Below are 25,887 nucleotides of genomic sequence, written 5' to 3'. Positions count from 1 at the left end.
GGAAAGATGCATCAGTTCTTATGGACTGTGTTGAATCATTAATATCAGTGCTTATCCAACAGGCATCTCAACAACCTCCTGTTCTCGACAGTTGCTGTTCTTTTCCAGACTTCCTAATCTGTTTTTTTAATTGCTGTATTTGAACCCATGTATCACTGAGCTTAAGAGAGTGTCTGTCTGTCTTCACCTTCTTTTCTTCAAATGCCTTGCCCTCTGCCTGCTCTATTAAATCTTAATAATATGATGTATTTCAAAGGACAGAAATCAACCTTCAGAGGAGGCTGCTGAATTCAGCTTCTGCTTTCAAAGAGATCAGAATCTCACATAACCTCTTTCTGATATGGAAACAGTTACAAGTTATTGAAACTAGTCTATTCTCCTTTCAGCAAATGAAGACATTGAACAATCTTTGTTTCCAGAAAGAGCATTTGAAGTTTCTAGTGAATCTAATGGAATTCAGAAATCTTACCAAATAGACAAACTTGCAGAGAATTTTTTCTTCCAAAAAGAGAGTATTTTTGTCTTGAAAGCTTGCCTTCTTTTGCCCCAGTCATGCATATTTAACGTTTACAAACTCTATCAGAAGACACAGGAACTGTATTCCCACTGGAAAAGCAGTGGAATATGTATATTTCTATATCACCTAGCTAACTGTAAGCAGTGTCCTTTCATCCCACTCTTTGCCTTCCCCTTTTTATCCCATGACTCCTTGAGTTCATAGGCCAGGAGCCTCCTGTGCCTTGTGTCTTAGGGAAGGAATCTGAAGCCTATTCTCATTTAGTGTTTAATCTTTGGCTTAGTAGATGTTTGTTGCTGAACAATGCCATGACCTGTAAACCCATCATAAAAAAATAAAAATTGAAGTTTCCATGCCTAGAGTGAAGTTGATGTTGGGCTTTGGCATCAAGGCTCCTATGAATTAGGTGTTTGCTTGTCAGAATCCATTGTTTTATAAATAGGGGATGATACCAGTGTGGTTGTGTAAGGTAATGGTGATGTCCAGCCTGTAAATTGTTGAGTGCATGGTTATTAGCAGTATTTTATATGATATTGAGGCCATTAAGCAAAATCAACACATTATCTTTCTTGTTCTTATTATATAATGGTAACAGGGTCACAAACATTTTGATTTTGTCTTTTCATTAGCAGGAAGTGTTTCATGGTTAGACTGTTGCATTCACTAAGCTGTTTTTCTTCATAGTTCTTGGGGCTTCAGAATAGGCAGCTTGGTAAGGTATCCAGTACTCATTAATTTGGATTACATTTTTTCATGCAGGCTTTTCTATTGCATCTAAAATATCCAGCCTGGGGTTCTGCATTGTATTCTTAAAATTTTACCAGTTGAGTTGGCCGGTGGGCAGGAAGACTTCTGCACAGTTCCAAGCCTGCCACTCCTTCACATACCCTTTGAAAAGTAGGAGGCCTTTGAGAGATGAACAAACTGTCTAGTGACAGAACTTCCCTTTTTCTGCTGGCATGCTAATGCATTATCCATAAGAACAGTGCTTTATTACTGTATTCCTCTAAGGGAATACAATGAGCCAAATAGTTCTAGTGTTGATCCATTTGCTATTGACAAGTGGAAATATTTGTCAGGAACATGAGAAGAGATTGTAATCTAATTTTAGCTGTTTATTGAGTGTTTGTCCTTTTTTGACCCCCATGAAGGAAAAGAGAATGGAAAAGGAATTGCAATCACTTGGAAGCACCAGCTTCCTTAAGAAGAAAAGCTTCTGTAGCAGAGTGGTTTCCACCTCCTGTCCGCTTTGATTTTGGGAGGAAAAATGCTGTAAACTGTGTGAGGGAGAACTGTGATAATTGGAAAGGTGACAGAAAATACATGGGGAGTGGAACTATGATGGTGTGAGCCAGTTGCTGTATGTATGGGAATAAGCAATACAAATTCTAATTTAGAGATACATCTCACATCCTTCTGCTCCCCTTTGACTAAAATATTTCTCAATGAAATAAAAGTTATTTCTTTCTTTAAATATGTTTTCTTTTACTCTGTATTTTAGATCTGTTTGTTTTTTCTAATTAACCTTTAGTATTATGTAAACTAAGCCTAATTCATGCGAGAATAAGTTAAAAAAAGAAGGTTTTATGTAAAATCACTTTAGGGTTGGGTTTGGGTTTTTTTTTTTTTTTGGTTACATTACGCACAGAAGTACAGGATGTTTGATTTGCTTGGACAATTTTTCCTTCAATGTGCTGTTGCACAATGGCAACTTTATTGGCTGAAGGGTAGGTATCATTCCATTGTTTTCACTGTTTCTAAATTGGTTTCTTCCTTTTTAGAACTGAGGGAAGATGGTTTCCAGCCTCCAAGCTATTTAGTGCAAGGAGTGAAGGCTTTACTTACTGCTTTAAAATTATGGATGAAAAAAGAAGTAAGTGGAAGTGATTTTGTTTGCTGTTTTGTTGAGCTCTGTTTTGATTTAGAACTAAGTGAAGGTCTGTGCCCTTTTAAAGTTCAAGATTATTTTTATTTGTTAATGAGTGTTGAAAAAGTCTGTGGAGAGTATGTACTACTGATCTGGGGAGGAATCACCATGACGAATTTATATTCCATGATGCTAATAAAGTCTGTTAGACGAATTAGTAACCTCTAGTATTGTAGCTGATAGAAGTAGAATCTTGTTCAGCTCAGGATGGGATAAGAATGGTAGAGGATAAGCTGATAGGGTGGGGCTTTATTCTGATAAATATGTTTATTAATCCTAGTTTGAGGCAGTGGAGGGATGGAATGTCCTGACATTTAGCATTTTTCATTAATGTCAGTGTTTTGGAAAGCACATTTCAACTACACCTGCTGAAGAGTCCATTTAGATTCAGATTGAGGAATATTAACTTCAATTGAATACTGTCCTTGCTGAACATTGATTGACTCGTGTAAAATCATTAGTATGCCATCAATACTGGCTTTGCTGGTGCTGTTCTCTCCAGGAGAGCTTACTTGTTTTGGCACTGAACTGGATCTGGCCAAACCCCATGTGTTTTTCATATGCCTTTGTTAATAAGCCCTCTTGGAAGTGGTGCTCCTGGGAAGTGTGTTCTGACTGATCTTACTAATTCTGGTTTGTTGATGGCCATAACGACTTGAACTGACTCTCTGAGATCTCTTTGGTCTTTCTGCCCATGTGTTCTACTTACAAGAGAACTTACTCTACAGCGTGTACTATAATTGCACAAAGCTGCATCCAATGATGAGCTTCATGGTAGTGAACATGAGGTGCAAGTGCAGAAGTGGTTATTTTGTATGTGCAATCTGCTGGGGTCCAGCTGGTGTAGCATTACTGATTGCAGATGAAGCTCTGCTGGCCCTCTGAGTTGGCTCTCCAGTGTCTTTTGGTCTGTGCTGTTCTGGACCAAAGCTGGGTAGTGAACAGTGTAGTGGCATTTGCAGGATGTTGTGCCTAAGCTCTTTAACCACATATGAATCCAAGCTATCTCTGCATCTGTGAGCAAACCAAGTAATCAGACTGCTGATAACCGAGTTCAAACATAGCCTATATAAATCCTTATTTTAATTTGAAATTGGATTGCAATTTCTTTTTTCTAGATTGCTGTAGTATAGTATTGTAGCATTTGTGTACTGTCTAGTAGCTCATTAAGTAGTTTGATTAATACTTTATGTGGAATGTGATATGTTTTCCACTTTTCTGTGGAAGAAAAATCAATTGCTCTTGCTGCATTCTGAATGCTTATTAATGAGACCTGTGAGTATTCCCAAACCTCAATTGTGAGGAAACTGCAGAGCATCAGTGATGTGGCCACAATGCTGTCTGCTGTCCACCAGCTGTCATGTTTTGTACCTTGTGAACCTTTTCTGGATACTGCTCCATACATGAGCTGATCCTTTCTTTGCAGCAGGCCATGTGTGTGATAGGATTGTAGCTGTGTGCAGGTGAGGAGGAGCTTTGTACATTGCTCTATGATCTGCTAATACTGAGGATTTCAGACAGATTCTGAAAAGGAAGTGACAAATGTCTGCTCCTCAAATGAGAAGCTACTCATGAGGCTCCACATTCATATCAGAGAGTATGTCTTTTGAAGACATTTGTAAATTGTCTTAGAGAATTATATACCATTTGCTAGAGAGAATTTCAAACTCATCTTCAACAGGGCAGTGGTATCTTCATTGCTGCATTGTTCAAAAACTGCCAGAATTTAAAAGATGCTGAGGACAGAGATTGAGTGCTACTAAAATTGTTCTAGTTCTTATGTCTTGGTTTGAATGCAGTTTGTGCAAGGCTTTGATCAGTGTGTGTGTCCTCCTGTTACCTTGGCCATCACTCTGCACTCTGGCTGATACACACAGCAATGATGGTGACCTGCCCGGTCGTCTGAGCTCTTGGATTTTAGCTCTGACTTCCTTCCAGCTTGCACAAGCAACAGGTCTCAGATTCAGTTTTTCAGATGTTTGACTCATGTACTACCAGTAAAATTATTTTGGGCAACTGTTTTATGTTTTTAAAAAAGATATTGTTAGCTGTTGTAAAAGAAAAACAATCAGTGAGTTTTTATTGAGAAGAGAGGTGTGTGGGTTTTATTCTTATTTTTTTGTGTGTGTGTTTAACTGTTGATATACCTCACTGTCATGCTATTCTTCACAGAGAGGGGATTTATTAGACTACAGGGATCCCTTTTTATCTATACCTCTACTTTTAAGACAAGTTTCTTCTTCCTTTGTGTATTTCCAACACTTACAAAACAATTTCTTGAACCTCCTGAATGAATCATAGCTTTCTTTCATTGTTTTGTTTACCTGCAATTGCCATCTGGCATACTTAGGCTGTTTTGTTGCTGTTGTTTGCCCAAGTACAAGAGAATTCCTCAGTCCTAAAGGCTGCATGTTTCTTTTCCAAGAACCAACATGCAGAGACAACTTAAAAACAAGTTACTTAATAATGATGGTAATTTTTCAGACATGGCATTTGTATCTGTCTGCCACAGCTTAGTTGAGAAAACTTTGGTATAAATAGACAGCTTTTATAGGGACAAACAAGTGAGCTTGCCTGTGGAACTCACTTTGCTCAAGGAGTTTTTATAAATCATATTGGCAAAATAATGTGCTTCTGGTATAAACTACATTTGCGTTAGGAAGGTTTTTTAGTGATTTTAAACCAGAGAAACTGTGAAGTCAGTGTTTGGGAGGATTCTATCAGGCACTTCCTCCTGAACTCTTCATGAACAGGGAGGCCTTTGGGAGAGGGAAGTCCTTAAGTATAAAGAATTGAATGGTCCTAAAATGACCAATAACTTGCTGGAAAAATGATAGAGTTTAGTGACAGAGATGGTGTGTTCTTACGTGTAAATGTGCAGAGGTGGTGCACTCAAAGAATGAAGAGTGGTAGATAATGGCAGCTGATTTAATCTTTCTTGTAGAATTAATGGCACTGAAATGAGTGATTATACCATGATTATACATTCACATGGGGTTTTATTTGGAGGGGGAGAAAGCATTTGTTTTAATGACTGAGAGGAACCAGGTTCAATGAAATGCACATACGGTATTGAATCGCTTCTAGCAGTCATTTTGCTGCTGAATCTCATTTTTGAGATGTGGGTAACTGAAAGTGTTTGCGATGTTTTTCCATTTAAATAGTTGATTCAAAGAGTAGCAGAATTCATGTCAGCCATTCTGGTCCATGTGTGAGTGCAGTTTTGGCTGTTTAATTCTAACTAAAAGTGTTTTGAGGGACATTTAAACTTCATGCAAAATATTAAACATATTTTTTACTGGATCTAACTGTAGAATGTTTGGAATTACTCAGATTGATTGTGTGTGTATATATGAAATCTGTCTCTGATACAGTTTCAGAGGATTAAAGGGACCATAAACTCTTAACAGCTTTCTACATTTTTTTATAGGGACTGATTTTTTTTAATTGCATTCTTCAACCTAATAGATTATAAATAAGCTAAGAAGGTGATTTTTAAAAATTAATGTCAGAAATGTGTCTAGGACCCTGCATCTTGGTTACTGATGATCATCCTTGATTTTCTCTTTAGATTAAATTTGTGCCATGATGAAGTTCCCTTACTCTTTAGCTGTTTTGAAGGTCATGACTAATGAATGTCTGAAGTATGGCTGTGTATTGACCATGCTAAAGGGAAAAAAGAAGCTGAGTACTGTAGTGAGGTTAAAAAAAAAGTTTCCCAGTATGGCTTAGTATTAACTCTTTTATGGATTTTTGGAGACATTCAGGGAAAGCTGCTGCCTGTTAAAGCTTGGACTGGAAGCTGCTGTGTGTGTGTGTATTGGTCCTAGCAGTTTGCAGTCATTATTACAGAAATGAATCTGGGGGTTTTTTCTTTTCTTTTTTCCCCTCTAGATTCATTTCATAATATTTCTGCTTTTATATGAAAAAATTAAGTATCTTTTCTTCTCCCTTTATATACAGCTTGTAACAGAACATGCCTTTGAAATTCCAGACAATATTAGGCCTGGGCATCTCATCAAAGAGCTCTCTAAAGTGATTCGTTCTGTAGAGGTAAGAACAGAGGCAGATAAAGAAAATGTATAGTGAGTGGTTTTTATGTGGTGTTTTGGGGTTTCTTTGAATTTCAGTGGTGAAATCACGTGTGGATCAGTATTTCTGAAATGTTCTCACTTATATATGCTTAATTACTGTTAATGTCTTATTAAAGACTTTAATTTGAAATTCTGTGCATATTCCATTCTCCTACCCACTTGTTTGTTACTTCTGGTCCAGTTGTCATCTCTTTTGCTTGCCTGTGTGTTTTGTGGCTGTTTGTCAATGGGGAGGTCTTTTCCTTTCTGTTTTTTTTGATCACTTACACATACCAGTGTTTTGCTCCTTTATCCCTTAATGAGAGTTGATTCTTGAAAAATTCTCACAATTGTGTGTGAGGAGATCAGATCTGAGGAGATGCGACCTGTTGTGTACAATACATGTCTACCCTGTGCTGCCTTCCTGAATAAAGCAGTATTAGCTATTCCACTATTATGGACTAGCATAAAAGCTCCAAATGAGGCAGAGGTGCAGTAGAACTGAGCTTTGTACATCAAATCTAGGTGAAATATGTACTATTTCTCTAAAAGTTCGTAACAATTTTATGTATATAATTTATATTTAATTAGATGAATAAGAAGCAGCACTGAAATATGGGGATTTATTCCTCTAAGACTAATCTGAAATGTGTTTTTAATTACAGGAGGAAAACAGCAAACCAGTTAAAACTCAGGGAATTCTTGGTGTGTCTCCAACTTCACGATCTTCGCATGAAACAGCTTCTCCTCACCACTCCAGGCGAAGGGTGAGGAAGCTGCGAGACCATGCAACCAAAACTCCTTCTAATCTGGACATCCTGGAACTCCACACTAGGGAGGTGCTGAAAAGGCTGGAGATGTCACCGTGGGAGGAGGCAAGTATGAAGTTATGCTCAAGAAAAACAAAACCAGAGTAGGTTTCTAATCTCTGTTGAAACAAAGAAGACACTTTTAAGACACATAAGAATACAGACTATGACTCTTTCTCATGAGTCATGGGTAGATTTGGGTTTGATTTTTTTTTCCTGGCAGAAATACCTGTTTTCCATGATAATTTTTTTTGTGGAGGTTCTTTCAACATTTTGGTTCAGAGTGTCCTGAATCTACTACCCACTTCAAGTATAGTTTTTGAATTAGGTCTGCTGTAGCTGTCAAGTGTTACTTTTAATCAACTATTTGAAGAAAAGGGAGCTTACAAAGCCTTGATTTGATGAGCATCAGAGCCAGCCTGTTTCTCTACGTGTTTTTACATTGCTGTTTTTTACAGTTCTGTATCGTTCTTACAGTTACTGTAATTTGGTTAGCCTTGGGTTTTGGTCATGTTCCTATTTCCTGTATCACTGTGCCTCCCTACCAGTAAACTAGTAGGGCTGCCTTTGGTCTCTGTAGTGAGGCTGTGGACTTTGTGGATGTATTGCAAAGGTATCAAGCAGCAAATGAATGAAATGTGCTCTCTTGAAAAATACTTTTTTTCAAGTTTGATGACATTATTTCAAAAAACAGCAACAAAAGTGAAAGAAGGACTAAGAGAATGGAAATAAGTAGATTTATGAAAGGAATTAAGTAGCTTTCTGAGAAAAAGAAGTGCTGGAAAATTTATTCTGGGCAGGATGGACTGTCATAATGAAGAAATACTGATTTGGGTCCTTATGCTGATCTTCATCAGGCATGGAACAAGAGACAGTCATTCATTTAGCCCCCAAAGACAGGAAGCTGAAATTAAAATTTGCTGCTAATAGTTAATTATGGAGTTCATTGCTACATAAAATGTTTAGGAGAATTAGTTATTGTCATTTAATGTAGAAATATAATGTTCACTCTCAGTACAGATTTGTAAGAAAACCCCAAAAATTATTTCTCATGTTCCTGGTTTGGGAAATAACTGTATTGCAGATTGCTTCAGAGTATATGTCAAACATAAATTCTTTGAGCTAAGAAAGGTCTGCTTGTGATGGGTTACTTTCCATTACTGATGTTTTGTTGTCCTCTACTTTAGTTCTGAGATGTAATTTCAGGGAACCAAATACCCAATCCAGGAGTTGCCGTATCAGTTCCAAGCCCACCTCTTGGCTTGCCTGTCCCTACTGGTGTTTCTCCAAAGGCAACATAAAAGCAGTATTATAGGAAAATTGTAGTTGTTTCAGATGCTTCAGGAGAGTTTAGATGTTTCAGGGAAGGAGAAGGTGCAGTCGCCTTCTGAAGTTACTTTACATCAAGTCATGTTTTGTCTGAGCTTTCTGCAGTTGGTGGTTCAGGTGGTAACCATCTTAGTGCTGAGTTTAAGTTTTTATGGAGTGCAGAACAAACAATTAAATTTATAGGAATAAATAATAATCAACATTGCTTTTCCCTCTTTAGGACACCACAGGCTCCAAACTGAACGGGAGGTTTAACAAGCCCTTTCAGCCAAGTTCTACAGTACCTGATTGGCGGACAAAAGACAATGATCTTCGCCTTCTGCTCTCAAATGGAAGAATAATTAGGTATAAAGGATTGATTGTGGATTGGTTTTTCGTAGTCATTTTGGTCTGGAGTATGCTAGTTGTTAATAACATTTTTCTTTGTGAAGCTCTGGATTCTTTTTACCAGTGAGATTCATGTTAGGAATATAGAAGGAATGTCTGTGTCTGCTGTCCCCTAGTGGAGCTGCGGTTAAGGAGTGAAGAGGAGGGGACTCTTTGCAGGTTCCTTTGTTACAGCACTTCATTCAGTTGCTCAGTTGGGTCTGGGCTGAAGGGAATGCTTCAAAGTAAAACCAGATTTTTGTATCCATCTATTAGAGTGATTCTCTTTAAAAGTATTCTGGTGTTAAATTCCTATCTACGGAAATGATAGTTGTACAGGAAGTAAAATGGGAATACGTACAATTGGGAATGAAGGGATGAACATAAGAGGATATTATTGTTGTATCTTCAGAGTGTGTTGTAGATAATGAAAGGATAAAAATCACTTCAAGTTTGCAAGATTAACCCAACTTTTCTTCTTTCTCGTGAGACAGAGATGATAGACGTCCATTTACAGATCGAAGTCTTTACACAGCAGATAGTGAAGATGAAGATGACAGGACAAGGTCGAAAAAGGCACCTGTTAAGGTAGAAGAGCAGCCCTCAGGATGTGAAGGAGAAGGCAATGCAGATGCCCAGAAACCACTGAACAGTAAGATTATCTCTAAGTCCAATCAGTTGAACATTCTGACGATCTTGAAGAGGGTCTAACTACTTTAGTTAGTCTGACTGAAATTTTACCAAAGTATAAAGAGGATAAAGTAATAAATCAAAAGAATAATATTAGAAGTTAAACAAAACTCTTGTCAAATATCTGTTTACTGAAGAAGTTAACGGGATAGAGAAAAAAAGTAAAACTCATTGTTTATGTTAGTACTATCTTGCATCTATGTACAGCGTTTTTCAGAGTGTCGGTTTAGTTGGTGTTCTGGATGAGTATTTATTACTTTTTATCTGTTTCATAATATAAAACTGCTGATTTTTTTACCAAAATACGCTTCAGTGTGAAAAGCTCATCACATCATTCACTGTAGAGAATGAAGAAGGATCATAACACACGGCTTATTTTAAACCTGTCTTATATTCACTTTTTTATGTTCCATTTTGTGATTACATACTTGATCATACAATTTTGTATGTTTTGATAATGAGCAGGTTTATTCTATGCAAGTGATAAGACATAATTTAGCATTAAAAAAATCTTACACTTTCAACCTTTGCAGTAATCTGCAAGACTGGGAAAGAATTTAGGTTATTTGTAAGACACTTTAACCCCACTTTTCTAGTGCTTTAAACCATCCTTCACTAGGAATTAATCTTTTTTGGTCTTTCTGTAACCTGAAACCGTCTTGTCAAGTGTTCAGCAGTGATGATCACACACTGTATTAGTAAAGTGTCAATATTGAATGCTTGTTGTCAGTGTCTATTTTTAATCACATGCTCTGTGCAGTGACAAATTGGTACTTGACGTAGTTGTTCAGCTCTCTCTTTAATTTTAAATGTCACATCTTTCCATAGCAGAGCTTGCAAGGGCTCAAAGGGGGGATGTACTGGAGAACTGAAGTCAACACTTAGAAGATAATAAGACTCCTCTGGAGACTTAGAGTTCCCTGAGATTCCTGCACAACAGTTCATAACCATATTTGAGTCCACTGTCAACCTGGATAAAGTATTTTATTATTTTCATTAACAAAGCAAATTACAGTCCCTGTTAACTGTGTTTCCAAACATGACAGAGGACAGTATTAAGGAACCTGCACATGAAGGAGATCTCTCTTGGGTACTTATGAAACAACAAGGCAAAAAGCTTGTTGAGTGAAGGCTTACTGTGGTGTTTTTTCACTTTCAGAGTTAAACTAAGTAAATTAAAATCAGTTTTACTCTTGAATCAAAGATTAAATCATACAGAGAAGTGGTAGATTTTCTTCAAAATTGTTGCTCTTTTTTGATACAGAATGAGTATGGCAGTGTGTATCCAAATGTAATAACTGTACTTAGATGTGAATGTTGAGATTACTCTTCCAGAAATGGAGTACTCAGTACTATTGCTAGTATTTTAATTGAAGATTGAGAGTCTTCAAACTTCCCTAGTAAAGATCACCTATGTTCAATTATTTTACCTTAGCTGAGAGTCTAAAGAGAGAGAAGAGGGAAGGTATTGTGTAAGAGAATTTCATAGAAGGAACTACCTGTTTGTGTAACAGCTTCCAAGTACATCGTTCTTGCTGGGATTGAAGCCAAGAGGCAATGTCCACAGACAGATGCCTTTAAACAGATCAAGCTCTATATAGCTTTGTGTGTCATGCCAAGATCCTGGTTTTAAATGGTGACCCAGTGTTATCAGAGAGACAAAGATCATGTGCTGTGTGTAATAGAGCAAAGATACTTTGTGTGGATGGAGGAGGGTGATTTAAGGTATTTTTTTGAATTCACAGTAGCTTAGCCTGATCTTACAGATAATAACTGCTTTCATTCACCCGATGTGTGGAGTATCCCTCCCAGTCTCTGGAATCATACAGAGCCATAACTTGTCTTGGAAAAGGCAGTAGTCTAAAGGAAAATTCTTTTGAGCTATAAAATTATGCTTTTTGTATCATGCACGGTGTTGCTTATACTAGAATCTTGTTTGCCATTTTGAAATGAGCCAAAAGCTTGAATTATCATCAGAAATCCCTAGGGTTGTTTTGAGTTGCAGTAATTTGGAATATTAATTTTATTGTCATATGTTGAGCATTACTTTATTTAGCTTAACTTCGTATATAGTGGTGTTGCTCATTTAATGTGTTTGGATATTCTTTCTAACACTTTCTGAAGTTTAATTAGTCTTTTCTAGCTTTTGGTACCAACTGTTCATTTTGTTCACTTTCTGACAAGTCACATTTTTAGCCTTCTTCTGACTCTAAAAATAATCACCATTATGCAGTGTTTAGAAATTAGTGATATCCCTTGAAATGTATTTGGTGCCTATTTGTGAACTTTGCCACAGTCTTTAATAGGAGCAAAACACTACTAGAATTGCAGTGTATATATGGTTATAAGTAGGCAGTTAAATGCATCCCTAATGCCCAATCCCGTCACATCTCAGAAGCTGAGCAGGGTCAGCCCCAGTCAGTACTTGGATGGGAGATCTCCTGGGGATACCGGGTGCTGTAGGTTCTAGTCCTGAGGACTTCACTGTCCCTGTCCAAGCTCGCTTGGCCGTGGCAGATGAACCTGAGGAGTTAAACGGTGGGGCCAGTTCTGCGCACGCTGTGCCTCACCTAAAAAATCCTCTGCATAGGCTGGAAGGGCACACCCACGTGGGGAGAGCCCTGCCCAAATCTTTGTTCATGAAGCTGAGCCTTACCTACACGGTTACGAGTACATCCTCTATTCTTGCAAAGTTAGAGTTAGGAAGAATTGTATTCTGTTTATGTAGTTTCCTGTAAAACTATGCTGAAAGCAAATCAACATTTCAGCTTTACTTGTCTTCATTCCAGAGTTAATTTCTCATCTGTGTAGTTTTACTTTCAGCATAGTTTTGGCTTAAACTCTTAAATACTTGGAAAGTGGTGTTGCTTTCTCTGGCCGCTACTTTCTTGATACACATTCATAATTTTTTATTCTATGTGACTTTTGTCTAAAAACTTCTGCTACAATCTTTAGCAAATTTGTTCTCAATCAAGAGTTTTGCCAGCAGCCTTGATGCAGGTGTACATACAGCTCACTGGCTCTGAGCCCTGGATTCCAAACACACAGAAATGTGTTTCCTACTCGTGGGGCTTTGAGACATATGCTGTCTTTTAAGAGTACATGCTTTGAGAACTGCTCAGTTCCTTCATGTTTGAGTTCTTTCAGCACTTAAAGTGAACCATGTGGACTAGGTAGCTGCTTTAATTGGTTGCTTTGTCCTGTGCAACTGTTTTTTTGATGTCCATTTTGACACCTCATTCTCTTATTAGTTCTTTACCTTACTGCTGGCAAAAAGTGTGTCTAAGGTTGGTATTTCCTCATCTTCCTTTTCAGGTGGTCCTGTGATGAAAACAATGCAAGTATCATCACAGTAATAAATTAATATTTAACAGATCTGCATTTTAAGCCTGATTGGCAACTTTGTAGTAGCACAAAACAAGCAGAATATGCTAGTAAACTGTGACATGAAAGTAAAATTTCAAGAAATGCAATGATTTATTTACCTTTAAATTACTAAACATTCTCTAACTTCCATGTATAATGTTTCTATATGACTGCTTTTATTTTTAAACAAGGAAATTTCAGATTCAGACAGTCTAAGGCAAAGTAATATTGAAGACTATTTCCAATGGATGTTTTTCAGAGTCACTTCTTTGACTCTAGCCTATACACAAAAGCAGAAATTGCCCAAGGTGTCATCTGTGGAATATGTGCTTTATGGGAGAGAAAAAAAATACATTCTCCTGCTGCACCTGATTTATCTTCTTGTCTTCAGCCAGTTAATTGCTTGAGGAGTCTATTGGCCAGCAGTAGGCAGCTCATTATAGTTCTAAGCAAAATTGACTTGTGAACCAGAGCAGTGTGTGGATGTGCTTTTGTTCAGAGTGTTAAAAACTAAATATATATTGCTTGATTTTTACTTCTAAAATAATTGTTTAATATTATGTGTAATAAATGTTGGTCTTATCTTTCATTTTTTCTCTCTGCAGTGTTCTTTGAAAGTGTGAAATCAGAACTCAGGAACGGATCCTCAGAGTACTCTGATATTTCTGATTCAGAAGAATCTGAGCCTGATTGCACTACACAGGTATAGCTAAAAAAAGTCACAAAAGTTAATGAAGCAATTAAATATAATTTTACTCACACACTTCAAATTTATCTGGTCAAAGTTTGTGTTGAAATTGCACTAACAAAGTATTTAGTTCTTGTTCAAGTTAATATGTCAAACTTAAAGTTCTGCCTCATTCTTCTTGTATTCCAGTGTTGAGAAAAATTATAAGATATGCAATTTTGAGCCAAATTTTATGATCTCCATTGTCATGGAAGTGGGTGGGGCTGGCAGGGGATGAGCCCTGCTCTGGAATGGGCAAAGGCTGAGAAAAGTTGGATCCTAGATTGACTTATTTCTTTCTTTTATAAAAAGTCTAAATTGGATCATTTGAATTATGAGTATCTACCACACAGTTTAATTTTAGTGCATGGTTAGTTGGAAACAATCTCAACAGGTGCTCAGTTTTTTTAAATAAGCTGAAGTGGCTAAATCCTATTTGGATATTTTAGACTGTTTAAAGGGACAGTCATTAGTTACTCAAAAGTGATACACTGCATCTTCACAGGAGAATGTAGCCAGTTTTGGATGACTTTGTAAATGAGTGAATGTTTTAGAATTATGCTATTTACTCTATTAGATCTTTCCATATTCTTCTGCTTTTTAATTCCTAATAGTATCTAATGGAATAATTTTTCTGCATGTTTCAATTTGTCTTTTGTAGTGACATATCCAAAATGAACTCTCTCAGTAACTCCTGTAAATCCTTTTAATGTTTTTATATTGTACTGAAGATGATCTTAACAAAACAGTGCCTTTATTACTAATGCTGAATCATAGTTATAATTTAATTGCCCATTTGTGTCACTTTCTAAGTGTCAAAGATGAACAAGCTGCTCTTCTGAATGAAACTATTGTATAAAAATATCCCTTGGTGATACAATGCATATCATTCATTCCTGTTCCCTTTTGATGATAGGGATAATGGTGATACTCTTGAAGGATTACGATTCCTCCATGTTCTGATCTTCCACCTTCAACACTTCTGTGTTGTGATGTCTCTGTACTTGTTGAAAACAGATTAGTTTGAATTACCAAGATGGAACATATGTATTGTAGCCCTTGCTTCATGTCAAGGCATATTGAGTCACATATGGTTGCTCCACCTTTGAGAAGCTGCTGCCCATACAAGCTGTAATCTCAGCAGGGGCTGAAAAGCTCTTTCATTCATGAAATGAGGCTGTACCACTGCCGAGAGAGACAACAGCTGTTGTGTCTCTGTTCCTGCTGTGTTCTGGATTTACCTGAGAGCTTCTGTCATTCATCAGAATCACTGCTGCTGGAAGTTATATTTTGTGAGAGCAGGAACCAGAAGCAGTTATTTGGGGCAGAGTGTGTCCTGTTATGTGTTACATGCATTGATTCTGGCTGCTGCTTCGAACCATACTTATGCATTTTTTTCCTCTTTCTTGAATATGGAAGATAAGAATAATTAATGCTTGCTTTAAAGAGAACACAGTGATTTGTGAGTGGTTTAATGTGTGTGGTGGTTTGTAAGAAAATGGATTTTGGAAATGCTTTCTATGTTGCTGGAACATATTCTCATCAGTATTACAGAATTTGGATATATAGCATCTCAGTTGCTGTATTCAAATCAACTGCATTCTGAATACTATATATGTAAAAAAGTTGGACCTGGAAGCTTTTGAATTATTCACTTGGCATAAATTAAAGATAGTATCTCCATTTAGGGGGTGTGGTGACCATTCTGCATACCTTTTCCTCTTGTTTCAGCAGAAGGATTCCTCCACAGAGGAGTCAGAAAGCTCAGGTGATGAAGGGAAGCAGGAAGTAACATCAAATTTCAAAGAGGAATCTAAGGTCATGAGAGACCTTTGTCAAAATACCCAGAAGCCATCCAGACATGAAACTCACAGTAAAAAGTAAGCACATTGTGGGCATTTTTTATAGACTGTTAGACCTTTTCACCTATATTTATTGTTCTGCCTTATATCAAGGTAAAAGTCAGTCCTTCAGAGGGTTCTGTTTTGAACTGATTGCTACTGCTTAATTTTTTCTAGGGAATGTCCTACCTCGACAAGTACAGTAGAAGAAGCTATTCAGGGCATGCTTTCTATGGCAGGATTGCACTATACGATGTGTTTACCAGGTCATACTCAAAGCACAGACTGCACAAATAAAAGAACCTCCCTTCAGGAACACAGAAGCTACCCCAGGAGTCGGCATAAAGACAGACAGCCATCTCAGAGCCACAAAACAATAGAATGTGGTAGGTATCTGAACTAATGGCACTGCTGCTCTCTGCTTTTTGGACAGAGTGCTCAGAATAAGCACTTAAAGTTACATTTTTAGACTTGTAGTCTTCATGCTAGTAGTTTTTAAGTAAATCAGACTGACATTTAAATGCGATGTTCTTTGGGTTTGTTTTGTTACTTCTGAAAACTGGGACAAACTTAGCTTGTCATCAGAATAATCCTAAATATTTCCAGCTAAAAGTTTTGTGGCATCCTTATAGAAGCAGCAAAGTTGTGGCTAGATTGAAAATATAATTTCTTTCAGAAAAGACAGAACCTTCATGGTTGCAGCTTTCATGGCAGGTTGTTGCTTAGCTATCCATAGGTTGCTTGGTGATTTTTCATATGTCTTTGGAAGATATAGTTGGGTTTACTCCTGGAATTCTGCCATCAATACAGTGCATTAAATGAGGTTCTAATCTTGCAGAGGAGAATTCAGAGATCATTTTTTTTGTCAGTGGCATTTTGATGTTTGTGGAAAGCAGACATCTGTTAAATGCATTTTGGGAACAACAGACATGAGAACATTAATCCCCTCAGAGGAATCAAAATCACTTACTGCAACAGGGAGAAAGAAAATCGTGTTTGAAAATTTTGTTCTGGAGAAGGAAATGGCAGAGAATTATAGCTTTGCTGATGTTAAACAAATGGAACCCCACTAACAAGCAGGGTGCTGATTCAAAGAATTAATAGCATGTTGATATTTGTTTGGATAGATAACAGGAAAGCCAAATGTAATGTCATGGACTGTGTTGTGGTAGTTGACGCTCTGGGTTCTTAAAACTCACCAAATAAATAAATAAGTAAACAAACAAACAAACCCACAACCAGAAAAAAACAACAAACCAAAACAACAACAACCAACCAGCCAATAAAACTTCAACAAATCTAACCAGCCAACAACACAGACACATACAGTGTCTGTCCACTGTTGTAACTTTATGAGGGATGTAAGATTCAGGTTTTCAGGTTGTGGTGGGTTGACTCAGGCCAGCAGCTAAGCACCCACACAGCCTCTTGTTCTCTCCCCACACTGTGGAGTGGGGAAGGGAGTGGAAATAGAAAAAGTGATAAGATTAATGGGTTGGTATAAAACCAGACTAGTAGATGAAAAAAGAAGAAAAGAAACAAGTGGTGTAAAGGCAATCACTCACTACCTTCTTCAAGCAGCCTGATGCCCAGTCAGTCTCTGAGCAGGGGCTACCTTTGACTGCCTTTCCCCCAGCCTCTTCCACTACCCCAGTTGTTATTGCCAAGCATGACATTCTGTGTCTGCTCTGTGGTATGCAATATCCCTCTGGCCAGTACAAGGCTGCTGTCCGGGCTATGTCCGTTCCCAGTCTCTTGCCTACTACTGGCTTGCTTTCTGCAGTGAGCAGAGGGGCAGAAGAGAAAGCTGTGACATTGCAAACACTGCTCAGCAACAGCCAAAAGTTTGATGAGTTATCAACACTGGCTTAGCCACAGATCTATAATACAGCACCATATGGACTGTTGGGGAAAAAATCTGTTCTGGCCAGACCCAGTACATGTGTCAGACTCCACAGATGAAGAAGATGAAACTGTGCTTAGCTAGCAGGTTTCCTCAAACCTTTCAGTCTCTCCAAATGTACATTGAATTGGTGTCTTGGGATACCCTTAATTTTACAAGTTAATTTTCAATGCAGGCACTTCTTCTATTGGCCTATCAGCATAGTTCTTCCTTACACTGAACCTGAATAGCACATCAGTGCTTAGAAACAATACAGTCAATAATACCTGAAAATTAGAAGTCCATCCTTCTGTGAGCTTCTCATGATACAAAGCCATGGTAGAAAACTGTAGCTTAGCAAAGAAAGTAAGCTGTCTTCAACATCAGTGCTTTGAAATTTGAAAGACTGTATCTGTCTGACTTTTTTACTGTGGTGTATTGATCTTTAATTAGGTGTATTTTTGCTGTGAGATTGTTTTCCTAATTTTGAGTGTAGAACAAAGCAGCTGTAAATTTTAATTTGTATCTAGGAAATATTTCTCATTGTATTTTCCTTTCTTGTTTTAATTTTTAAAGTCACTCAAATGTATAATTAACTTTGTATTCCTAGTTACTGATTTTAAAATTTAAGCTTGTTGAACTTCTCTTTAGGTGTGTCTGTGAAGGAAGAGGAAGGAGACTTGGGAACTTCAGCATGGACTAGACACCTAAGTGAAGCTTCAAGGGTTACCCCTCAGGTAAAGTAGTACTTTAAAAATTTTGAACATGTTTTTATAGGAGAAGAGATCATGAAGTTTTTAGTACAGAAAGCACAGTGAACAGGTTGTTTGCATACTGCATATCTGATGATAGATCCTTCCAGTTCTGATAAATGGGTATTACATTTTTGTCATGCTTTTCTTCATTGTTCTTGCTTAGGTTTCGTTTCGTTCAAATTCTCTCATCTTGGCTAGTATGAAGGTGTTCAGGGCAGTATCTTGAAAAATAAAAAATACTTTATTAACCAAGCATGAATATACTTTCAGTCTGACTAGGGAAGCACTTTATTGTTTATTTATTGCTATTCCCAGCCAGGGCATCAGAACAAGTGGAATATATTGATAATGTTATAGTTGCTTAGGAAAGTGGTACTGACAAATTGGTAAAACATCTCAACAGTCAGCAGGTAGGAATATTTTTGTTTTCTGATGTCCAGATGGAATCTAACAAGGAATGAAAGGTTGTATGTCTGACACTATACACTTTTTTAGTATTTCTAAAGTCTGTATTAGAAGTATTAGAATAATTAATTAAATAGACCATGTAATTGTCAGCCATTAAATAGCAGTGTTTTTTAACCACATGCTTTGTAATGTTTGCTTCGTAAGAATACATGGTACTCCTTACAGTTTGTAATTCCCAGTTCAGCATTTATTCTCTCATCAGTTGAATATTGAAAACAAATTGCCTATTGAAGTAATCAGTGGTTATGGTTGTAACTTTCTGTGGGGACTGGTTTAATCAAGAACAAGTGCTTTTGTTTTGGTTTCTGCAAACTAAACCCAAAAAGTAGAGAAGCTGAGTACCCTAGTATGTGTAATTAATCTGTGGCGTTGCCCTTAAGTGCATGTGGAAAAACTTGCACAGAGACTATGGTGTATGTTATTTTTAAGAGGTATCTATCCTAAAAGAAGTGATGGAATCACAAAGTGGTCAGATACTGGTGAAACTGAAATATCTTTTTCAAAGACAGATTAAAGTTAGAAAAACTGGAGTGAGCTTGCAGCTAGAAGGTACTAACTTGTACATTTTTCTTCATCTCATTTCCATACTAGGATGCAAATAAAACTCAGAAATATATCAAAAAAGAGGATGCATCAGAAATCAGTCATAAGGTTCAGGAAAACAGAAGTATAGTCCACAACACCACCCTGAGTTTTCAGCATGGCAAGTATGCACGAGACTCCAGTCTAATTCAAGGAGAGTGTCAGCTGAGTGATGGCAGCCTTAGCCCTGACAGGCCCTACGGTGAAACGTCCTTGTCGGTACCACTTCACCCAACAAAGAGGCCGGCGTCAAACCCACCCCCTATCAGCAACCAGGCGACAAAAGGTAATGGCCATCTCCATCCTCTTGCCAGAGCTCTGGGGTGGAGGGTGGGAAAAGAAAACACTAGGAAATGGAGCTGGTGAACATCCAAAAGAGCTGTTAGATGCAGAAACTGAGTAAAGGACAGGATTAGACTTTGAGGAAAAGTACAAATTTGAGCATACTGTGGACACACAAATCTTGGCACAGAGTGTGTGAAGGTGGAATCAAGAGAGATCTAACTGGCTGTGTGGCCACATGAAGCTTTCATAGTTACAGCTGTACCTCTGCAGGATCTCTCTCATGCATTTATTACAGGGAACAACTATTCTCTGTAACACTCAGCTGAATCAGATTTGCTTATCAAAGTGAAGGTTTAAAAACTTTGACACTTCAGAAATAGTTTGACAAGCATACTATTTAGTTTTTAGTTTCTAGTTTATGTTCTATAATATACTCAAGGGAATAACTAAACTAAAATTCAGGAAGCTCAGTTCGAGTTCTCCCCTACTACGCCCACTACGCTTTATGGACTAGAAAGTTTTGTAAATAATATAGTAATTTTATTTATGATACTACTAGCCAGAGTTTAGGGAAAACAGTTCCTGGGTATTCTTTTTTTTTTTTTTTACAATTCTGATGCCCTATTTATTTGTTCATTTTTTAAACCAAATCAGGTGAAATTTTTGCCTGCTTTAGCTTGAAAGCTGGGTTTCATTGTCGTTATACACTGATTAAAACTTGTTCTGAAATTTCTGACTGAATCACTTGATTTCATTTTTCAGGCAAACGTCCAAAGAAAGGAATGGCAACTGCTAAACAGCGCCTTGGGAAGATCTTGAAGCTGAACCGGAATGGCCATGCACGCTTCTTTGTTTAATGTAGCTGCTACTTCTACTACTGCTGTCTTTCCTACAGACCAGTGTTGAGGTCGACAGAGCCTGGAGCTGCTGTTATTCCTCTGCTTGAAGCAGACTTGCATGTACCATCTAAAGCACTGCCTAATGAACAAAAACAAGAAAGAAAAAAAAAACCACAAAAAAACCAACCCAATGCTGCATTTTCACTGTGCCACACCTGCTCAGCAATAACCATATGGGAACGGGGAAATCTTCAGAGAGACAAGGACTGTGAGAAATAGTCTCTCATCAGGGCTTGAATATCATTTGTTGCTGGTAGTTTCTGACCTAATTAATGAGGGGGAGATGATGAAGGTGGTTTATCAATAATTTATTTCTGATAGATTTTCACAACTTTTAAATTCATTTAAAAAACTATTTATTTGGAAAACTTTTTCTGTGGGGGTTATTAATTTAGATTTAATAATGTGAAAGTTTTAAATTGTTTTGATAATGTGTGTTTGGTGCAGTGGAGAGCCACATTAATTGTGATTAGTCTGGACTCCTAAATTTGATATTCAGGTTATAGTCTTAAATAGGGGTAAGATGCATTATTAATTATTTTTTAACTTAAGGCATATGGAATCTTATTTTTTTCCTGCTCTTTGTAAGCTATTGGCTGGGCTTCTGTTCACTTGCAAGTTGCATATTCTCTGCAAGCTTGATTATTTTTTGACCTGTCCTCTTTATTATCAGATTTATTTATTTAATGGACTAGAAGAGACTCCTAAAGACAGAAGAATCTTCTTATATCAGTCCAGTAGCTAACTTGTTTTAAACTGCACCTCTTTCCTCCAAATCTGAGTGTATCCTTTTCCTCCTGACGATCTGTCTGTGATGATTTTCTTCTGTGAAAAGGATCCCTGAAATTGTATTTGTACAAGATATTTAAGAGTTGGTACAAAGGAGGAAAACCCAATATATCTTTTTGGAGGAATAGGGACATCAGTTAAGATAAATGTTTCTTCAGAAAAGTTACTCTGAAATAACTCCTAAGATACACATTGCAGTCATAAGATTTGGCATATTACTTAATGTAGCATGGAAGAAGCATTAAAATGTTATTATTATACTTTAAACACATTTTACTGAAGAGTCAGGAAAGCAGGAGAATGTTGCTTTCAAAGCTGGGTGAGACAGCCAATTAGAAGTCTTAACTGGTGCATATATAAGCATTTAAGTAGCTTACTGGTATCAGAATGATCATTTGTGTCAGACTTCTTACGGAGTTGATAGCAAATGCCATTTCTGAATTATTGTAAATAATTTTGATTTAAAATTTGTATTTTTCTGTAATATAAAATTAAATATTTAACTTTTGAGGGACGGGGATGAAGGGGAATACTTTTACTTGATTCTGGAAAAAGGGCATTTTGCAGGGTCCAGCCAAAATGTAAACATTAATGTGTTAGTGACAACAATATTGTTGCTTGGTTGGGGTTTTTTTGATTGCTAAGAGTGAAAATACTCATGTGTCATTATCCACATCATCAAATTGATTCAACTTTCCACATCAGTTTTTCCTTCCTCCATATTCTATACTGGAATCATTTTCCCTTGTTGTGATTTAAAAGCAAACTCAGTTTTACTTTCCAAAATATTTGTGCAGAGTTATTTTTATTCAGGCTAGATTATGAATGCCTTTAGAAACTTACGAAAATAGTTCTGATATCAGGTATTTTTTATTGTTGCAGGCTCAAAATGAGTTAGAACTACGTTATCCTGTTTCTAAATGGAGAGATATCAAATATAATGCAACTGCAAATGAGTCAGGTAGCTTTCATAGCTTTACTTCATCTGAAGCTTAAAAATTATAATTTAGGAGTGTTTTTTGCAGCCCTAGGGTTATGTGATATTGACTTGGCTTGTGACTTGTATGGGTGAATTTTTTTAAACTTTTTTTGCTTTCTAATTAATATTTCACAAAACCATGTTTTCATTCTTTTTAGGTTTTTTTCCTTTTTTAATTTAACACAAGTTATCAACCTCTTATAATATTGGGAATGGAAGTAATAAAGCATTTCTAAAAAGCAGAAGATAAGCTAAGGAGTACTCTACAGGTGCTGAAAATTACTATAAGGACTTGCTGTTCTCAGGTGCTATGATTTCCAGATGGAAATAGTTAAAAGAGAATATTTTAACTATCTTCTATTATGTTCTCACCAAAGTAAGTCAAAGAAAGAAACTATGCTGTCAATATTAGTTAAAAATATATACCCATAAATTTTCTCTGTTTAAACTTGAGCAAATGTCTGCCAGGCTTAGGAAACTGTTTTAGCTTTAGCATATTGAACCAAACTGTTTCCTTCCTTCTAGCTGTACAATTTCTAATAGTAGAAGATTCCAGGTTAGGGCAGCAATCAGATTCAGAGCAGAAGGAAGAGTGAGTTCTCTCTCCTTAAAGGCAGATGTTTATCTGAAGTAGAAGTATGCCAGAATAGAATCTGGAGTAAGGAATTTTAAAATATGGAGTATGTTTTCTTTTACATGTGACTGGCTTATATGGAGTCTCTTTTCTGACCTCCCACACTATTTATCCGTATCTTACTGTTGGAACATAGATATGGCTGGACCCATATATATTATTTCTTCTTGGTTTTATTCTTTCTTTTACTCTACTTTCTACCTTTTTTTCCTGAGTGGCTCTCCACTGGTCATGAATTTATATAATAGTCTCTTTACAGGCTGTCAACTGGCAGAGGTTCATTCCCATTTTCTTCAGATATCCATGCTTCCAGCATAAGTTAAATCTGATGTTCAACCTCAGAACAAGTAATTTAAGAGAAATTGCCATGATGACCAGTATTAAAAAAAAACACCAAAAAAAAAGGAAAAAAAAGGGGGGGAAAGAAGTCTCCTGGTAGCTCATGAAGAGGATGTGGTAACCTCACTTGTTTTGTGTACTTGTATGTAGAGATATTTTGTTGTGTTCTAGATGAAATCACTACTGCACCACTCTTTCTGTAGATGGACTGAACCTTGTGTTGTTGTAGTGGAGAGAAGTAGCCCAGTTTTCTTCCTTATTATCTCACTGGGGGTGGAAGAGGGAGGGAGTAGGGAACACTGGTTGGACAATGGAGAATTAAGCCAGCTATGGTAACTCATTTTCAAGTATAATCTTTTTTGAAAAGTCAGGGAACTTGGATTTGGCATAAAACTTAATTTTTAATAATTTTTTTCTTTTGTAGACAGAACATTAGGAAATGAAATATTGTAGGGGTTTTCCCAGTCTCTTAAGTTCTTGTGTTCCTACAATTGAAAGGAAACGAACAGGAAAATGGAAAGACCACCTAGAAACTATATCAAAGACTCTTCCAGCAACTTTCCCCTTTCTTCTCCTACTATACCTGCTAATAAACCCTGGCTACAGGGTAGCCTTTTTTGACCTCTGAGGTAGATTACCTATGCAACCTATAATACTCTACATGAATTCATTCTTAAACAGAATTTTGGAAGGGTTAGATGTTGAGAGTTAAAATCGTTTTCTGATCACCTGGGGGGGTTTGGGGCGCTTTGATTTCTTTTATTTATTTTTTTTTTTTTGGTGGTTGAAGTGCTTGTGTTACCTTTGGTAGAGATGTAAGAGAGCACAGTGTCATTGTCACATTTTACAAGCTTCAGCTTTCCCTGGGCTTTGCTATAAGGCATAAGCTGCCTTCATTCACAAGGCCATGAAGTTGTAAATGTTGAAAATTTTTGCAGGATTTCAAAGCCAGAGCTGATGGGAATCTTGCCCTACCCCCTTTTTGGTAGTTGTGGAGACTAAGCAGATCTGAAACCAGAAGGACCGAGTAACTAGTGCCCTATTTAGGCTCCACATGCCCACCTATCTCTTCATACTCCCACCGTGACCCCAAATTTAATGTCTTTCCAGAGTGTCATTCACGTAATACTTCCAGACCATTAAAAGCTGTTAAAAGTTCTGGGATTGAGTGATTCCAGAGCTACTCTTTCACAGAAAAAATACAAATGGAACCAAGGGCCTTACTATTTGTCATTAAACGAGATTGAAAGCTGCAACATCCATTTTTCCAAAAAATAAACCCAACGAAAACCACCCTGGTAACCCTCTTCATGGGAGTGTATGAGTGGTAAGTCATGCAGTGGATGGGAAATAAAAGTAGCACTGATAAGGAAATGCATGTTTTTCATAGGCTGCATTTCTGTTTAGAAAAAAAGACTTTTTCTACTTTTAATATAAATTAAGCCATAAGAGTTTCATGCTGTGGGAAGGGAATGAAAGGGATCACTTTAAGAGATTATATTGATATGTATTGTCACTTCTGCTGGGAAATGTCTATTGCTGCCAACGCTTTGGTGAATCTTTTTTTTAAAAAAAAACCCATGGAATTTGGAAAAAAAAAGGGGCTAGTTCTTGCCTATATTTACTAGTTTTGTAGTAACGTTTTGCTGGCCCATTTGTCTTTTCCTCTCCTTTTTCTAGTCTCATAGTCTAATTTCTATCTTTCCTTCTTAATGTTTCTGAAAATATTAGCTTGTCTGCTCAGTAGGGGTCGGTGTATGTGTGTCTTCCTTTTTACAGAAACGCACTACTGTGTTAAGTATTTGGCTGGGAAATGGGATGCTGCAGCTTTAAGAGCATTTTTTTCAATTCATAACAGTATTTCCCATCCTCTTTTGCCTGCAGGCAGGGAAAGTGTATGTACAGTATTTATTTTGTTTTGATTTTACTTTAAATTTGTAAGTTTCTATAAGTAGTTCACATTGATTATTCTAGGGGAAGATAAGTGGCTTTGTTTAAATTTGTATTTGATATTCATAGTTTCCACTTTCTGTACTTTAAAATACTGAAATTAAAAAATTGTATTGCTTATGTTTTGATTTTAGCACTCTAAAGTGTTTAATTTCTTCAGACTTCTGCTTGTCTGCTTCAGTGTAAATACAGTAAAATGTACAGAATATTGTGAGGAGAAAAATGCTTTTCTAGGTCCTGTGTCTGTGCCCTTTACTTGTCACAACTTAAAGAAGAAATTTTGTGGAGAAATGTGAGGGAATATTCTCATACTGTTTTTTAAAAAGTTTTTCAAAGTGCAAATTTTCATTTCAAGTATATGATAGGGCAACTAAATGCATTTTGTGAAAGGTATGTATATTCTTTTTGAATCCTAATATGAAAAGGAGGTGGAAGTGTTTGTGATTCATCATATTATCATATCTAGATCTGTAAGAAGACCGTCAAAGTGTATTTTCATGTTCTTGCTCTTGATTTTTCTTCAGGTTTGTCTTATGCTACTAATGACTAACTCATCTCTTGATTTATTTTTTCTTTTATTCTTTTTTTTTTCCTTAAAGTGTGTGCAGTTTCTGGAACAAGAGCTTTCTCTTTCATGCTTAGATGTGCTTAGTCACACTTTTACCCTGGATGACTTCTCT

General features: G+C 36.9%; 1 protein-coding gene across 2 annotated transcripts in view; it reads left to right on the top strand.

The window, feature by feature from the left end:
- Positions 1-25,335, top strand: part of KDM7A (lysine demethylase 7A) — a 67,230-nt gene extending 41,895 nt beyond the window's left edge. Inside the window, exons 10-20 of one of the 2 annotated variants that reach the window (XM_071551126.1) lie at positions 2,299-2,390; positions 6,408-6,497; positions 7,183-7,392; positions 8,876-9,000; positions 9,516-9,673; positions 13,683-13,780; positions 15,539-15,684; positions 15,823-16,031; positions 18,179-18,264; positions 19,342-19,618; positions 20,380-25,335. In XM_071551126.1, coding sequence (XP_071407227.1) covers positions 2,299-2,390; positions 6,408-6,497; positions 7,183-7,392; positions 8,876-9,000; positions 9,516-9,673; positions 13,683-13,780; positions 15,539-15,684; positions 15,823-16,031; positions 18,179-18,264; positions 19,342-19,618; positions 20,380-20,474 — 1,586 coding nt within the window. In that variant the 3' untranslated portion in view covers positions 20,475-25,335. Of the gene's footprint in view, positions 1-2,298; positions 2,391-6,407; positions 6,498-7,182; positions 7,393-8,875; positions 9,001-9,515; positions 9,674-13,682; positions 13,781-15,535; positions 15,685-15,822; positions 16,032-18,178; positions 18,265-19,341; positions 19,619-20,379 lie in introns of both variants that reach the window. The other variant, XM_071551125.1, reaches the window with a different exon arrangement.
- Positions 25,336-25,887: the final 552 nt, after the last annotated feature.

Source organism: Pithys albifrons, chromosome 3, assembly GCF_047495875.1.
Source record: "Pithys albifrons albifrons isolate INPA30051 chromosome 3, PitAlb_v1, whole genome shotgun sequence".
NCBI lineage: Eukaryota > Metazoa > Chordata > Aves > Passeriformes > Thamnophilidae > Pithys > Pithys albifrons.
The sequence above is the reverse complement of the archived record's forward strand: the minus strand, read 5'-3'. Positions and strand labels throughout refer to the sequence as shown.